At 47.3% G+C, this 18857-nt stretch overlaps 1 protein-coding gene across 1 annotated transcript in view; it reads right to left on the bottom strand.

Annotated features, from left to right (window-relative positions):
* Positions 1-1427, bottom strand: part of htr4 (5-hydroxytryptamine receptor 4) — a 33418-nt gene extending 31991 nt beyond the window's left edge. Inside the window, exon 1 of the mRNA XM_085995323.1 lies at positions 1232-1427. Within this exon, the coding sequence (XP_085851449.1) occupies positions 1232-1371 (140 nt within the window). The 5' untranslated portion in view covers positions 1372-1427. The remainder of the gene's footprint in view (positions 1-1231) is intronic.
* Positions 1428-18857: the final 17430 nt, after the last annotated feature.

The following is an 18857-nucleotide window of genomic DNA, read 5'->3' as shown; positions in this document are numbered from 1 at the left end:
AAGTTACTATTGAATCTGCTTCCATCACCTCTTCAGGTAGTGCATTCCAGATCATGACAACGATTGGACATTTTATTGAATTACAAAAAACAAATGAACGATGGCAAATTGAAGGTACTATGATCTTTGATTTTTTTTTGTATTTTGAGGTGTAAAACTATTTCTTATTAATACATCCATTAAATTTACGACATATACTTACATTGATTTTCCCATGCCTGAAGATTATTGTCATCTTTTATATAAAATATAATAGTTCGTAGTCACGAACTGTAAGGAACTATGGGCTAGATTTTCAGTATAGACAGTTTTGGGGCGCTAACCTTAGCGCCCGCCCGAAGTTAGCGCCCGCCCCAAAGTAGCGCCCCGTTGCTGGAAATTCAGTGGCTTCGCCCTAAGAGGTTGGTGGAGCGCTAAAAGAGGTGTTCCACTACTATCTTCAGGCGCTAAGCCGGCGGTGCAGAGCGCTGCGCCCGAGCTCGGGCGCAGCGCACGGCAGACACTCTGGTGCCAGTGAGCTCTTAAAGGGGAAGGGTGCATGTGTTTTTTTTGCAAAGGCAGAGTCTGGGGGGGAAAAGACGAAGAGGAGGAGGAGGAGGAAGAGGAAGAGGAAGAGGAAGAGGAAGAGGAGGAGGAGGAGGAGGAGGAGGAGGAGGAGGAGGAGGAGGAGGAGGAGGAGGAGGAGGAAGAGGTGGTGGTGGTGGTGGCCGGAAACATCAATACACCATTCACAACACACTGGTTCCTTCCATTATAGTGCAGGAGGAGGGCCCTTTAATTTGCGCTCCCCAGGGTGTGTTGCGTTCCATTTTACAAACGCTCTGGACGCCAGCCGCACAATCGGGCGGTCCGACTGAAGTTTGTATTCGGGGCGGCCAAAGGGCGTTGCACGAGGATGTGACGTCATTTTCTGCGCGCGCATCCGGGCGGCCGCTAAACTTTGCGCCGGCGCTAACGGGCAACTTAATTTGGGGCGGGGCGCAAACTGCGCTGCGCCCGGGCGCTACACGCATAGCGCCCGAAAATCACTTCTCTTAAGGCGCTAACTGCTGGCGCAAGCAACTGAAAATCTAGCCCAATATTTTTTGCGCCAAGGCTACAAAAATGACATGGTTATCCATACAGTAATACTTGGTTATGTCAAAAAGAATGTGCTGTATGTATATTTATCATGTCTCTGTGAGCTATTTTAAATAGGATGCAGCATAGAACTGTACCTAATTTTACCTACCTATCTAAAGATATACAGCACAGATGAAGAATAGATGCTGTGGTAAGCAGGACATCCAGCGAAGTCCGAATGAGACAAAATCTATCTCCATATATCCAGTTTTGTTGTATTAGTTCAATAGCTCCAAAAGGCATTACCATGACTGAAACAAGCAGATCAGCAAATGCCAAAGAGACGATAAAGTAATTGGTCTTGATTTTCCTATAACAAATCAGAACATTTAGAAAAACTCATAAAAAAAACGATGAGAAATTGTAAAAATAGATCCCAAATAAAGAAATTGTATTTTCATATAAACCTATATGTTGCATTGGCAGAGATCTATATACTTATTGCAGTCTCTCAATATATAATATAAAATCTGCCCCATGATGTATTTGCAATGGAATGTCATGCTGTCACAGAGCAGCGCTGGACAAAATATCTGCTCTCAGGCTGCTTCTACCTAATAGTTTTCTCCCTTTTCCAATTTTCATCCCTTTTGCCTCCCATCCTGTTCTGGTAGCAATCAGGAGCGAAAGCATTGGTTCACTGCAGATTTTCACAATCATGAAGATCATTTCCGCAACATCTATTAATGGACTAGATTACCCTTCACTGGCCAAAAAATACACCTCCACTCTTATCAGTGTGGCTGACAGTGTTATGGGAAACACTGTTCCCATAGAAGAAAAAAATGTGATTTCCCCATCAGATGACTAATAAGGATTCTCAGCAGCTTACAGATGACATGCATTTCTTTATAACATATGGGAAACAGTTGAAAACTATCACAGCAGGTTTATAATAGGAGCTGAAGGAACACAGTACATATATCAACTTATTTATAAATTATTGTGCAAAGCAGTAAAATGATGTGTGACAATAACATTTATCACTGAATAATACTGATTATATGATCACAGGGACATTTATAAAAGTTTAATTATATTTTCAGATTGTCTGCATACTTAATACTAAACTACAGGTACATTTTCCTCTGGTCAATGATTTGTGTGAAAATGTAGGTTGTACATAAAGTGTAATGTGTGCTGAATGGAATATTCATCTGTGTTTAGCGTTGCTATGGGACTCCTATTCCTTCACAATGGACTAACATGCAATAGTACTTTTTTAAATCAGGTGATTTTTGCCCATTTAAATTCTTTTTTGCAGTACTTGTTCTCTCCCATTGTGGTATATGCAATGTGATTTGCATAACCTGCATTCTCATTTGCTGCCTTACTTGCTAAATCCTATCCAGTAGAGTTTTTCTTTGCAAAGCTACTTCCTGCCTAACATTTCTATGCATTAGTATGGCAATTTTTGCATATATTTCTAACAACCACTACTTTCCTTCAGGTCCATTTATGTCCTGTGCTGTTATTCTGAAGTTATATTCAAGTCTTATGTTTGTACTTTTCTTCAAATTGTGCAATTTCTTCTGCCAGTGTACTGCTGACTCTTTCACTCACATATTGTCATGCCTGTTGTCTCTTTTACATACTTAGGGCCCATTCTCCCCCATCAAGAATGTATACACATTTCTTCGTCATGGGGGTTAGAAATACATTCAAGGCTTAATCTGAAAATGAGGCTTTCTCACATTTCTTCTGTGGTTTGAGAAAAAAAATCTAATACAGACTTGGGTCGGGTTGGCCACCACTGATGTATCCTTGCAGGCTCCAGCTATGCAAATGACTCCATCCCCTGAATTTGGGCTAAGGTCTCCAGCTTTGGGCAAGGGCAGGCGGCCAGGGGCTCCACTTCGCTGCACTTTCACCAGTGAAGCAGGGCCCTAGGAATTTCCGTTCTAATTTTGTTTTTCAGAAAGTATTTTTTGATTGGCTGAAATCTCCTATTGGAAAAAGATAACCAATTCAGGGCTTTTTCCATATGGATATTTCCCACAGCTTTTTGAGATTTCTTGCCCTCCTGATGTACACCAGATGCACACAGTTTTCATGTGCAGCTTGACGATTCTTCAACGCATATTGTTAATGCTTCAGTAAATATTGTTATGTAAATCAACATGTAGTATGTAGTATAGTCTGTACTATAGTCATTCTGATACTATAGTCATCTGTAGTATAGTCATTCTGATACCCTGAAAAGTGCAACAAAGACAAAAATGGCTTCCATTATCAGATTTTAGCTTAGATTCACATTATTTTATATAACCACTCACCGTAGCTGCCTGTCCTTGCATACAGCTACCATAACCAGTAGATTCCCCAAAATAGTCATTATCATAATAGTTGAAAGAAATGTGATGAGAACTGTCTTCTGAACCATAGAGAAACTAGGAACTTCATTTGGCTCACCATCACTTGTACTAAAAGCAAAACAGAAATCAGATTTAATTGCCTTCAAATACAAAGCTTTAGTCAGAATATATCATGAAATATAAAAAGAAATGCACACTACAGTATTTTTAAGAATGCTATCGAGTTAGGTAACAAATAATAATTGGTAGGATGGAAGGGAAATGGACTAGTAACAGATTTATTATTAAATCAATAGAATTAACAATTACTTGAAACACAATTAACAATTGTATAAAATAGACTAAATAATCTGACTCATAAAATATCCAGTCTAAGTGCAAAATTGGCTTGCAGCGTGCACTCGGGGCACATAGTTTTCAAAGGCTGGCTTTGCCAGATATAGCAAGATAAGATCCTTTCCATGTTCCCTGTGCAGGGTGATCCAGATGTGAGGTGCATACTGCATGTGTGGGCAGGATATCCAGTGAGGAAGCTGCTCTTAAAGAGCTATTGTTCAAATTTAAAGGCAGATAATTTGTGGTGGAAGAAGCTGCCAGTTTCAGAAACCAATTATGAAAGACAGAAAATAAGCAACTTGCGCTGCTCCTTTTGAAGGTGCTGCATTAGAATTGCTGTCCAATGAAGTGCAGAAAAGGAGAGTTGCTATTCTTTGGGCAGCGGGGCATGCATCTCACTGTACAGCAGTCCATGATGCTGCAGACATTTAGGGCTGGATTTTCTCAGCTCCGAGGAGGCAGGCATGGAGGCGGGACTGCCGGTAAAGTAGCAGAAAGTGGGGGGTGGATGGCAAACCCGCCCCCATCCTACCTCCATGCCCTTTTGCCAGGAGGCGGGAAGATGTGCTGTTTCGGGTCCCATCTCCTGGAGGCAGGAAAGGGATTAAATCATTTTAACTGCCTGTTCAAAGGGAGTTAACAGGCAGAAAAAAGGATTAGTGCCATTTTACCTTCTCAGGTGAAGGCTTCCCAACCTCGGAGAACCCCACCGGGTTGGAGAAGATGTGAAGGAGGTCTGCGGGGGTCGGAGGTGTAGTGTATGTACCTTTAAGAGGAGAACTACTTTTACAGCTCCTGTATACTATAGTACCGGCAGTGACCACACCTGTATATAAACCCGGAGTAGGGATCTGTACTGTTATTTTTTAGGATACCCTCATCCAGTGAACACCTGTTGATTGTTCATCTGCAGTCTCCGTCTATTTATTGAAGAACACCATACCTTAAGATTCACGGATTTAACAGTGCCGACTGTGGTAAACCACTGTATTGTATATTGCCACCTCTGGGTGGCGCTGTGTATGGAGGCATGCCTCAGCTGACTCCACCCACCACTGTGTGGGTTTCGTTCAGACTTGTTCAGTCACTCACGAAGAAGCATGGTCTCTTCTTAGCTAATAAAAGCCTTATTCATCTCTTCTTTCGACTCATCATCTCTTCTTCGACTCATGAAGTAATTGATAAGCGTATCAATTTTATTAGCTAAAAGTTAAATGGCGACACCTTAGGAGCAACAACAGCAACGGATACAGCAGACATTGCTGAGAGCCCTCAGACCACCACGCCTGGACCTCGACCCTCAAGATGTGGGTGCATCAGCCAAGTTTGAACACTGGCTGAGCTGCTTTGAATCCTTCCTCGCAATCTCACAGGTTACAGAGGAGGATCACAAACTGAAAATTTTGACCGCCCAGGTGAGCCATCAAGTATATATGCTAATCCGGGACTCTAATACGTACGTGGCGGCCCTCGAGCTACTAAAAGGGCAATATACGCGCCCAGTGAACACAATTTACGCCCGACACCTCTTGGGATCCCGCAGGCAGCAACCGGGAGAATCGGTAGGGGCATTTGCACGGGCGCTACTGGCACTCTGCAGAGACTGCGATTGTAAAGCGGTAACGGCTGTGGAGCACGCGCAGGGACTCGCCTGTGATGCCTTCATCAGGGGCCTCCAGTCAGACCACACCCGGCAGAGACTGCTAGAAAGCAAGGAACCCGACCTGAAGACGGCCATTGCCCTTGCGCTCTCGTTAGAGGAGGCCCACCGAAACCTCGAGGCATACCCCCGTAACGGCGCCGAGACATGGCAATCGAAACCGTGGGACACGGGACCGCTGCCCCCGGCACCAACCGCTGCAGCGACCCAACCGAGACAGCAGCCTCCGGTAAGAACTGCTTCGATGCCCAGTAACCAGGCCCAAAAATGCTATTTCTGTGGCCAGTTAAAACATCCCAGAGCGCACTGCCCAGCTAAGACAGCTACCTGCTCGGGCTGCGGGAAGAAAGGCCATTACGCTAACGCCTGCAAGGGGAAGCCAGCCAGCAGCGCAGCGTGCGGGCCGTGGGAGCAGCCATCTTATCCACCATTTTGTGTACCCCCGGCCGCATGGCATCCGCCGCCATCGTATCCAACGCACTCAACCGCCATTTCGTCACCGGAACCGACCACCGTCTCGGCGGATGACTATAGTGACTCACTAAGCCACATACTGGCCTCCGTGACGCTGGATCAAGGCCACCCTCACCATCTATCCAGCTCCATGATGGATATCGCGGTAAACGGCCGCGCCACCATTTGCCTGATCGACAGCGGGAGCACAGAGAGTTTCGTCCACCCCGACACGGTACGTAGCCACTCCCTCACGATTCTGCCAACGCACCATCGCATTTCTATGGCGTCCAAGTCCCAGTCAATGGACATCAGCGGCTACTGTGTGGTGACCCTGTCAGTAGGGGGCACTGAATATCAAAAATTTAAACTGCTAGTCCTGCCCCGTCTTTGCGCTGCCGTCCTGCTAGGGTTGGATTTTCAGTGCCACCTTAAGAGTGTCACACTAGCATACGGTGGACCCCTCCCCCCACTCACAGTCTGCAACCAACAACTTTTATTCGAACCTACCTGCAACTTTGCATTTCCTCCCAGGGATTCGCTCCTGGAGGACAGTGGAAGAAAGTCGAGGCCAGAAGCACGGGCGTCGACCACGAGCAACCGCCCAGTCATCCAGCAGAGAGTGAGCATAGCAGGGGAGGCTGTTGAGAGCTGGGCTTGGTTCTCCAGTCACGGTGATCCAGCGCAACAGGCTGGCAACAGGTAGAGCGCAGACCCTTCCCAGACAGCGATGGCTGGAGCTGACCGACGGCACAGAAAAGGCCGAGCAGCGTCGACGGGGTAAGAGAGAGGGTAAAGCGCACAGGGCGCAGCCGGGGGTTGAAGACCGAGCGGCATCAACGGAAAACAAAAAGAGAGAGAGGGTAAAGCACAGCTGGGGTTCAGGACCGAGCGGCGGCAACGAGAGAGGCGCGCAGGAAAACGCGCAGAGCGCAGCCAGTGCTCAAGGGCTGAGCAGCATCCGCGGGGGAAGAAAGGAACCGCGGGGGAAGAAAGGAAGCGCGGGAGACGCCATTTGAGCTGCAGCGGAGAAGAAGGGAGAGCGCGGGAAGAAAGGGAAGCGCAGGAGATGCCATTTTGAGCCAGCGGAGAAGAAGGGAGAGCACGGGAGACGCCATTATAGCCAGTCTAACCACACCCAGGGATGGCGAAGAGTGGCAGTGCCACAGCGTTCGACAATGAAGTTGAAGATTGGGCGACATATGTAGAACGCATTGAAGTGTACTGCAAGGCGAATGAAGTGCCAGATGCCAGGAAAGCACTGGTATTGTTGAATTCCATGGGTGCAAAAATGTATGGCTTACTGCAAAACCTAGTAACCCCAGAGAAGGCAGTGGATAAGGATTTTGAAAGCATAGTGGCAATCCTACAGGACCACTTAAACCCCACACCGCTGCTGATAGCAGAAAGATTTAAGTTTCACAAAAGGAACCAGCATAAAGACGAAAGTAATGCTGAGTATTTAACGGAACTGCGCAAGCTATCGAAACACTGCCAGTTTGGAATGGGACTAGCATATACGTTAAGGGACAAGTTTGTGTGTGGGCTTCAAAGTGAAGGAACCCAGAAACGGCTTCTATCAGAAAAGGATCTTACGCTGGACAAGGCTTTCAGCATGGCAGTATCACACGAAGCAGCCGCACGGGGCGCTGCAGAGATACAACGGAGACCGCAAGAATATGGCACCAATGAAATGTCATATGCAGCAGTGAAGTGTTATCGCTGCGGCAGAACAACACACGACCAGAAGGATTGTTGGTTCAAGGACCAAGTGTGCAGACAGTGTGGAAAAGCAGGACACATAACAAGAGTCTGCAGGTCGGGAAAGAAAACCAGCAGCAAGAAATCTCTACAGGAGAAGTACAAAAAGGTACATAAGGTGACGGAGAGTAGTTCAGACGAACAGAAAAGTGATACAGACTCCGGAAGCAAGGAGCTGGGTTGTCTGAAACTACATAATGTAATCAAAATGGAGGATCACCAAACTATCTGGATCACGCTCAAGATAGACGGAGTCCAAGTGAAAATGGAATTGGACACAGGATCAGCCCTAACAGTCATAAACCGAAGGGACTACAAGCGGCTATTCTCACATATACCCTTGAGAGATACAGAGATTGTCTTGAAGACGTACACGGGGCAAAAAGTCTACCCCAAAGGAAAAATAAGGGTGAACGTGATATACAATGGCAAGGAAACACCAAAAATGGACCTATATGTATTGCCAGATGGAGGACCACCACTACTAGGATGTGAATGGATGCGGAAGATACAGTTAGATTGGCATTCCATACAGGCACTGATGGTAGAGGCCAAAAAGGATGACGACGTCACACCTGGACGACTGTCAAAAATGCTAACTGACGCTCAAGAAGTGTTCCAGGAGGGACTCGGAACACTAAAAGGCATAACAGCGATGATCAAAATAGAGGGAAATGCAAGCCCAAAGTTTTTAAGGCCAGACCGGTGCCTTATGCGATCCGCCCAGCCGTCGAAGCAGAGCTGGAAGGTTTGGAACGTTCAGGAGTACTGTCCAAAGTGGACTGGAGCGAGTGGGCTACACCCATGGTTCCTGTAATGAAGAGGTCATTGAGTAATACGCCTGGGGAACCAAAGAAGGTTCGCATCTGTGGGGACTTTAAGGTGATTGTGAACCCAGTCCTTCACACTGTACAATATCCGCTTCCGCGGATTGAAGATATTTTCGCCTCGCTATCTGGAGGAAAACACTTCACTAAGATTGATCTGGCCCAGGCGTACCTGCAAATGGAGGTAGAAGAAGCCTCGAAACAATACCTCACGATCAACACTCATAAAGGTCTCTACCAATACAACCGGCTGGTGTTTGGGGTAGCATCAGCTCCGGCTATTTGGCAAAGGGCAATGGATCAAGTCCTGCAAGGGATTCCAGGGACCCAGGGTTATTTGGACGACATCCTGGTCACGGGCGAAAATGACAGTGATCACCTCGCCAACCTGCAGCAGGTGCTCACTAGATTGAAGGAATATGGGCTACGAGCTAATCGCCACAAATGCGAGTTTTTCCAGAAGCAGATCTCGTATTGTGGCCACGTTATTGATGAAGAGGGGTTACATAAGTCCCCTGAAAAGATTGAGGCAGTAGTCAAGGCTCCAGCACCGGAAAATGTGTCACAACTGAGGTCGTTCCTCGGGCTGGTGAACTACTACCATAAGTTCTCACCAAATTTGTCTACAGTATTACAGCCACTGAACACCCTACTGCAAACGGGGGTACCATGGAAGTGGAATGACGAATGTAAACGAGCTTTCCAGAAGTGCAAAGAATTGATCACGTCAAAAGAGGTGTTGGCTCATTTCAACCCAGCACTACCAATTCGGATGGCGTGTGATGCATCACCCTATGGTATTGGAGCGGTGCTGTCGCACAAATTCCCAGACGGGTTGGAGAGGCCAGTAGCCTTTGCGTCTCGGTCACTAACCTCAGCCGAGCGCAACTACGCGCAGATTGACAGGGAGGCCCTCAGCCTAGTATGTGGAGTGAAAAAGTTCAACCACTATCTGCACGGGCAGAAGTTCACCTTGCTGACTGACCACCAACCACTTGTCTCCATCTTTAATCCAAAGAAGGGCGTTCCGGTGATGACTGCGCAACGGCTACAAAGATGGTTCCTTTTTCTAAGGGCGAACCAATATGAAATCGAGTATAAGGGCACAAAACAGCATGGAAACGCTGATGGGCTATCATGCCTGCCACTGCCTACTGTGGAGGGAGTACCAGCAGTGGACCTGTCAAAATATTTTATTAAACTATAATTGAACGCTTGCCAGTAACTAACGCGGATATAGAGAAGGAGACCCGAAATGATCCGACACTGTCTCAGGTAAATGATTTGACGGTGAAGGGATGGCCAACACATGACGAGTCACTGTTGCCTGCATTCTCATCCAGAAGAGAACAGCTGTCAGTATGCCAGGGGACCTTGATGTGTGGATCCCGAGTGGTAATTCCACCCAAGTTAAGGGAGAGAGTGCTCAATGAGCTTCACGAAGGCCATCTGGGAGGGGTGAAAGTGAAAAGCCTTGCTAGGGCTTATGTGTGGTGGCTGGGGATCGATCAACAAATCGAGGACCTAACAAAGAGCTGCTCAGGATGCCAGAAGGTCCTAAATGCACCACCACATGCCCCTCTACACCCATGGGAGTGGCCCTCCTCTCCATGGCAACGGGTGCATATTGATTTTGCTGGTCCATTCATGGACTCAATGTTCTTAATAGCAGTGGATGTGCACTCGAAATGGCCTGAGGTGATCAAAATGTCCTCCACCACTACGGAGAAAATGATTGCAGTCCTATGGACCATATTTGCCAGGAACGGCTTGCCTGAACAGATTTGCTCTGATAACGGACCACAGTTTGTGTCCGAAGAGTTTCAGAAATTTATGAAAAGGAATGGGGTAAGGCATTACACATCCACCCCGTATCATCCAGCCACAAATGGATTGGCTGAGAGGTTCGTACAAACCTTTAAAAAGGCAGTAAGGGCCATGTGCGATGACGACATTCCACTGCAGCATAAGGTGGACAATTTCCTGTTAGCCTACAGAAATGCGACACATGCAGTTACCAACCAGACCCCGGCCATGATTTTCTTTAACCAAAGGTTGAGATCTCGTCTGGATTTGCTCAGACCAAATGTACAAAGAAATGTCGAGAATAAGCAATTCCAGCACATCAATGAGAAGCCGACAAGGAGCTTCAATGTAGGACAACCAGTCTTGGCCCGCAACTACCGAACAGAGAAATGGCAACCAGGAACGATATGCACACGGCAGGGGCCACTAATGTACACAGTGGATGTTGGGGAGAACATTGTGAGATACCATGTCGACCAGATCCTAGCGTCACAGGAACGAGTCAACCCCATGTCTCGCGTACCTGGTGATGAACCCAACATACCGGTAGCATCTACCCCAGAAACAGTAGCATCGGAAGCTGATGAACTAACCGATGACAGGGGGCCAGAATCGCCTCCGCACCAAGAGCAAGACACTCAGGAAAGGCGCTATCCAGAAAGGATCAGGAAGCTGCCCCAAAGACTGAATCTATAAATGGACTATTTCAGTTAATGTGCATGTTAAAAGTGTTAACTGTTAATTGAATGTTATGGTACTGTTAATCTAAAAGGGGAGGAATTGTAGTGTATGTACCTTTAAGAGGAGAACTACTTTTACAGCTCCTGTATACTGTAGTACCAGCAGTGACCACACCTGTATATAAACCCTGAGTAGGGATCTGTAATGTTAGTTTTTAGAATACCCTCATCCAGTAAACACCTGTTGACTGTTCATCTGCCGTCTCCGTCTATTTATTGAAGAACACCATACCTTAAGATTCACGGATTTAACAGGAGGGACCTGAAAGTAAAATGTCGAGGTGAGTGATGGGTGCAAGTGTGGAGGGGTATGTATGGAAGGTGAGTGTAAAGTGCTAAAAAATGTTTACTTGCCTTGTTTTCTGCCTACAGCCTTCATTGGGAGACCCGACATCTTCCTTGTTGATTTCATAGACTGGCTGCTGGATCCTCCGACCCAACAGCCATCTGAAATCTACAAAGTTGAAAGGTTTGATGAGTCCTGAACACAAGGTCTCATCAAACTACAAAGAATGTCAGTGTTTGACAGCTTCACAGAGCTGTCAAACGCTAACATTTCTTTTTTCAAGAAGTCTGCGGTGGCATAGTGGTTAGCACTGTTGCCTCACAGCGCCAGGGACCCGGGTTCAAATCTGGCCTCGGGCGACTGTCTGTGTGGAGTTTGCACATTCTCCCTGTGTCTGCGTGGGTTTCCTCCGGGTGCTCCGGTTTCCTCCCACAGTCCAAAGATGTGCAGGTTAGGTTGATTTGGCTATGATAAATTGACCCTTAGTGTTAGGGGATTAAATACGTGGGGTTACGGGGATAGGGTGGGATATGTGTCGGTGCAGGCTCGATGGGCCGAAATGGCCTCTATCTGCACTGTGGGGATTCTGTGATTCTGTGTGATTCTGTGATAGCCCGCAGAGCAGGCTTAACAAGATCAATCAGGGGAAAATCCCTCTGGTTGGTCAGACAATGATGGAGGCAGGACATTGACCCAACAAGCAGCAGTCCCGCCTCCAACTAGACTCCATTGAGAAAATCCAGCACTTAAAAGCTGCTACTTTCCTGCAGCTTATGCTTCCGAGCCCAGTGTGCTACAGGCCAACTTCTCCGGTTAAGGTTTTCGTGTCCCAGTGACCTATTCAAATTAGAAGAGGGATAGCCATTACAAAATTTGTCATGGCTGCCACTTGCACTATCAATTGCAGGTGCACCTTGTTGTGTATTTTGAATGTTGTATTTGAATTGTTCCACATAGCTTACCGTAGTTGTGATGTGCAATGCACTATGGGAAATAGAGTGCATTTAGTTGAGAAGATTCTTTGGAAAGATGGCTGTTAACTGAACTCTGTCTCCTGCGTACTCTTTTAATTGTTATACAAGCAAGGTTATTAAACTCTTGAGATTTAACAAAAGTGGCGACAAGGACGTCTGAACTTACGTGGCTCTGCTGTGCGGAAGATAGTTGGGTTTTACGTGTTTAAAACTGTTATTTTTGCCGTGGACAGTTAATTAAAGTGAGGCTGGCTCGAGGATAAAGGAGCTTGCAATGGCGGGAAGATGAGACGGCGTATAAGATACTAACAACTTGTGGAAGGGGAGGAAAAGCAGTGAGTAAATCGGGAAGGACATTTATTCAACTGTGAAACGATCTGTGAATTGAAGCACTAAATAACTGATAGTGATTTTAGTTGAGTTCAACATTGGAAGGATCCTTAGTGAATGATAATTAGGAGCCGGAGAGAAGGAAAATGGCTGGAATTATCGGTAACATTGGACCGTTTGATGAGAATGTCGAACAATGGAGCTCATACACAGAACGATTTGAATACTTCACACAAGCAAATGACATTGGAGGGAACAAAGTAGTACCTACATTGTTAAGTGTGATGGGACCAAAGACTTTCAATCTTTTGAGTACTTTAGTGCATCCAGATAAACCAGGGACTAAACAATATAGCAAAATTGTGGAGATACTAAAAGGGCATTTTTCACCCAAACCCCTAGTCATAGCTGAGAGGTTTCGGTTCCATAGGCATAACCAGGAAGAAGGAGAAACAGTGACCATGTTTGTAGCCGCACTAAAAAGACTGTCAGAGCACTGTGAGTTTAATGACATGCTAAATGATACTATAAGAGACAGGCTAGTGTGTGGTATGAGAACTGAAGCCATACAGAAGAGACTATTAACGGAGAGTAATCTGACTCTACAAAAGGCCATTGAAATCAGTATTTCCATGGAATTGGCAGCTAAGGAAGCTCAACAGTTGGGTGCAACAGAAAAAGTGCACAAAGTAAGAACAGAGAGTCAAGGGCCATGTTTCCGTTGTGGCAAAATGGGGCATCTTGCGTCTGCATGCTGGTGTGTGGACATGGATTGCCACAGCTGTGGTAAAAAGGGACTTATTCAGCGTGCATGCAGAAATAAAAAGGACACAGAGAAAATGTCAAAGACGGAAGGAAGAAAAAAAACATTCAAACAAAAGATAAAGAAGCATGTCCGCTCTGTAGAACAGGACAAAACAGATGCAAGTGACACTTCAGAGGAGGAACTATCACTGAACGTGCTGACTGTAGCTGGGGATTGGCATGGCTACTGGGTCTCACCCTTGCTAGAGGGGCAGCCTGTGCGAATGCAGATCGATACCGGGGCAGCAGTACCTCTTATGTCAGAGACAGTCTACAAAAAGACATTAAAGCACCTTCCACTTCAGCCAGCTAACATAGCGTTAAAAACATATACCAGTGAAAGAGTAACCGTGAGAGGTATCACTGAGGTCACAGTTCAGTTGAATGGACAAACTAGGAAGTTACCACCCTACATAGTTAAAGGAGACTACCCCTCCCTGCTGGGACGTTCGTGGATTGAGAGAATAAAATTAGACTGGTCATCAGTCTACATGATGTCACACAATGATCCAGGCTTACCCGCCATCTTAAAGAAACATGCAGACGTCTTTAATGGAGAACTGGGTAGCATGAAAGATATTACTGTGAAGCTTCGTATTAAGCAGGATAGCAAACCCAAGTTCATGAAGGCACGACCCGTACCTTATGCCATCAGACCAAAAGTCGAGGCTGACTTAGAAGCCCTAGCTGAAAGCGGAGTACTAGAACCAGTTAGCGTGAGTGAATGGGCAACGCCCATCGTACCAGTGCTCAAGAAAGGGGGTGGAGTTAGGATATGTGGAGATTTTAAAGTAACTGTTAACCCTGTATTGTTAGTGGAGCAATATCCGCTCCCCCATATTGATGATTTGTTTGCGGGACTTGCTGGGGGCCAGAAGTTTAGCACAATCGACCTCTGTCAAGCCTACCTGCAAATGCATGTGGATGAACAGTCACGAGAAATGCTAACTATTGTGACGCACAAGGGCTTATTTAGGTATCGTCGACTTCCATTCGGAATTACATCAGCTCCAGCATTTTTCCAACGTGCTATGGACCAGATCCTTAGTGGATTGCCTGGAGTCCAGTGCTACTTAGATGATATCTTAGTTACTGGGTGTGATGACCAAGACCATCTGTGTAACTTGGACGCAACGCTACAGAGACTGAGGGATTACGGACTCAGAGTTCGCAGGGATAAATGCGATTTTTTTCAGGCATCAGTTGAGTACCTCGGTCATGTGATCGATGCCACAGGCCTTCACAAGGCACCGTCCAAGACCAAGGCAATCGTGGATGCCCCAGCACCTGAAAATATCAGCCAGCTGCGTTCTTTTCTAGGGTTACTGAACGACTATGGACGGTTCATACCAAACCTAGCCTCGATGCTGAGGCCGCTGCATTGGTTGCTATGTAAAGACAAGAAGTGGGAATGGACTAACAAGTGCCAGGAGGCGTTCATGACAACAAAGGACACGCTCCTGAAGTCAGAGGCTTTGACGCATTTTAACCCTTCATTACCAATACAGTTAGCTTGCGATGCATCGTCATATGGTGTGGGAGCGGTCGTTTCTCATATCATGCCAAACAGAGAAGAGAAGCCGATAGCATTCGCATCTAGGACTTTGAACAGAGCTGATACTAACTATGCACAAATAGAACGAGAAGCACTGAGCATCGTTTTTGGCGTTCGCAAGTTTCACCAATATTTGTACGGGAGAGAGTTCACCCTACTAACAGATCACCGCCCTCTCACGACCATCTTCGGGCCACATATAGGGATTCCGTCACTTGCTGCGAGCAGAATGCAAAGGTGGGCACTGCTGTTGTCTGCACACACATTTGACATTAGATATCGCAAGCCTGACCTGCACGGCAACGCTGACGGTCTTTCCAGGTTGCCGCTACCTGTCACCAAGCCTATGACGCGTAGCATGGACATCTGCTATTTTAGGCAGGTGGAGAACGCGCCTGTTACTTTGACACAGGTCCGACGAAACACCAGAAATGACCCAGTGTTGTCTGCAGTGCTGAACATTATCTTCAGGGGCAAGCTTGACAGTGATGACCCAAACCTGAAACCATGGCCTAGAAATTCAGTGCCCTTAGCACCGATTTTGCGGCGCTAGAGGGCCTAGCGCTGCAATTGGCGCCGGTTCCTAAATTGCCTGGGGCCCTTCCACGGCGGTAGACCGGTAGCGCTGCGCCGGCACCGATGACGTCATCGGTGTGCGCAGCGTCCCGGTTGCCGTGGTAACCCGGCCCCAAGCCGAAATTCAGTTGCGGCCGCCTCGCCAGTGGCAGCCGCAACTAAGACTCCGGCAAACGAGTGCTGCCGGAGTCTGCGCCGGCGCTTTAAGGAGGTGCGGCGGCCGGCCGCTTTCCCGCCGGCCGCCTGCCCGCAGCTCCCTCCCCGGACTTCTCCCCCCCCCCCCCCCCGGAACAGATGCAAGCCCGGCACTTGTCCGAGGTGCCGGGCTCATTTTTGAGGAGATTTGCGCGGGCCGCGGCCGGGTGCAGGCAGCTCCTCCTTAACGGAAGGAGGAGGCCTGCACTTCCCGAGCCTGCCGCACCGCAGCGGGCGCCGCAGCGCCGGAATAGCGCCGCAATGCGGCGCGTTGCGCCAGTTTTCAGGCGCTAAAACCCTTCAGTAGCGCCGGCAGCCATTTGGGCGCGGCGCTACTGAATTTTTGGCGCGCGCAAAGCGACTTAGCGCCGGCGCTAACTTCCGGCGCTAAAGCCCTGGCGCAGCGCAAACTCAATTTCTAGGCCCATATCTCTTAAGGAGAAACGAACTGTCGGTGCAGTCTGGATGTTTGCTGTGGGGGAGGAGAGTGGTTATTCCACCATCGCTATGGAAACCAGTTTTACAGCAACTACACTCCGGACACTGCGGAATGGTTCATATGAAAGAAATAGCGAGGAGCTATTTCTGGTGGCCGGGTATGGATGGACAGATTGAGGACAAAGCTAAAACCTGTTCCTCATGTCAGAGAGTTCATAATGTGCCACAGCTTGCACCTCTTCACCCCTGGGACTTTCCAGAGGAAGCATGGCACCGCATTCATGTAGACTTTGCAGGTCCATTCGAGGAGAGAATGTTCCTGGTGGCTGTTGATGCGCACAGTAAGTGGCCAGAGGTTGTTATAATGAGGTCCACCCCGCTGAGAAGACCATCGAGAGGTTAGGTGAGGTGTTCAGCCGATTTGGATCTCCGATGCAACTTGTCTCAGACAACGGTCCACAGTGGGTGTCACAAGAAATGGCTACATTCCTGCAGGTGAATGGCGTACAACATATCAGGGCTGCACCATACCACCCTGCGACCAATGGTCTAGCTGAGAGGTTTGTTCAGACCATGAAACACGCTCTAAAGGCATCGCAAGGCCAGGGAACGCTTCATCAGCACCTGAATAGTTTCCTGTTGAGTTACAGGAACACACCACATGCGACCACAAAAGCATCACCTGCCACTCTACTGCTCAAAAGAGAGCTACGAACCAACTTCGACCTGCTGAAACCGCCAAAGGTGAAAGACGTGGTACAGTATCAGCAGGACAAGCAGATCAATCGACGTGAACAACGCTCCAAAGACAGAGTCTTCAGTCCAGGTGAACATGTGTTGGCACGGAACTACAGTGGTGGACCTAAGTGGGTTCTGTTATGTCTGTGTATCTTAATGTTGTGTCCTTCAATAATCAGACAACAGACTGCAGGGAATGATTCAACAGGTGTTTACTGAATGAGGGTTACTCTAGAACTAACTGTACAGACCACTACTCAGGGTTTATATACAGGTGTGGTCACTGCCGGTACTACAGTATACAGGAGCTGTAAAAAGTAGTTCTCTCCCTTAAGGTATATATACATTACATACATTACAATTCCTCCCCTTTTAGATTAACAGTACTGTAAAGTCCGCGCCTCAATAATACACGGACTTTGGGAGAACAGTTTAACAGGTACTTTACTGAACAAGAGACAGCTTGAAACTGAAACTACAGAAGCCTGCTAGGGCCTTTTATACAGGGGTGGTCACTGCCGGTACTGCAGTCTAAGACCAGTTATTCCCTTAAAGGTACATACACAACAATTCCTCCCCTTTTAGATAAACAGTACATAATATTCATTTAACAACTAAATAATAACTAATTACAATTACAATTTCCTCAGTAATATATACATCAACTGAAATAGTCATTTATAAGTTCAGTCTTTGAGGAGACTTCCTGATCCGGACTGGATAGCGCCTTTCTCGAGTATCCTGTTCTGGCGGTGGAGTCAATTCTGGCTCATTGTCATTGGTTGGTTCGTCAGCTTCCAATACCACTGATTCTGAGGTAGACGCAATCTGTACTTTGGGCTCATTACCAGGTGCACATGCTTGTGGTACAGGTTTGGCTTGTTCCTGTGACTCTAGAATCTGGTCAGCAGGGCGTCTCACGATGCTCTCTCCAACGTCCACTGTGTACATTAGTGGTCCCTGCTGTGTGCATATCGTGCCTGGCTGCCATTTTACTGTTCGGTAATCGCGGGCCAAGACTGGTTGCCCTATCTTGAAGCTCCTGGTTGGCTTCTCATTTATGTGCTGGAACTGCTTATCCTCAACATCTCGTCTTATGTTTGGTTTGAGCAAATCCAAGCGACATCTTAGTCTCCGGTTGAAAAACAGTACGGCTGGAGTTTGGTTGGTTACTGCATGTGTCACATTCCGGTAAGCAAACAGGAAGTATCCACCTTGTGTTGCAGTGGTATGTCATCATTATACATTGCCTTTATGGCCTTTTTAAAGGTCTGAACAAACCTCTCAGCCAATCCATTTGTGGCTGGATGATATGGGGCAGATGTGTAATGTTTCACCCCATTATTCTTCAGGAACCTCCGGAAATCCTCAGACACAAACTGTGGGCCATTGTCAGAACAGATCTGTTCTGGCAACCCAATCCTGGCGAAGATGGTCCTTAGGACTGCAATAGTTTTCTCCGTGGTGGTGGAGGACATTTTAATGACCTCTGGCCATTTCGAATGGACGTCCACAGCGATTAGAAACATTGAGTCCATAAATGGACCAGCGAAATCAATGTGTACCCATTGCCATGGAGATGAGGGCCACTCCCATGGATGTAGCGGGGCCTGTGGTGGAGCGTTTTGGACCTTCTGGCATCCTGTGCATCTCTTGGTCATATCCTCGATTTCTTTATCGATTCCTGGCCACCACACAAACGCCCTGGCGAGGCTCTTCATTTTTACCCCTCCCAGATGACCCTCGTGAAGCTCATTGAGTACTCTATCTCTCAACTTGGGTGGAATTACCACTCGGGATCCACACATCAAGGTTCCCCGGCACACTGACAGTTGTTCCCTCCTTGGCGAGAATGCTTGCAACAGTGAGTCGCCATATGCTGGCCATCCCTTCACCATCAAATCATAGACCCGAGAGAGTGTCGGGTCATTTCGGGTTTCC

This window comes from Somniosus microcephalus, chromosome 8 (genome assembly GCF_052327205.1).
Source record: "Somniosus microcephalus isolate GS21.2 chromosome 8, FLI_Smic_1.0, whole genome shotgun sequence".
NCBI lineage: Eukaryota > Metazoa > Chordata > Chondrichthyes > Squaliformes > Somniosidae > Somniosus > Somniosus microcephalus.
Note: the sequence above shows the minus strand (reverse complement) of the source record. Positions and strands in the feature narration are given on the sequence as shown.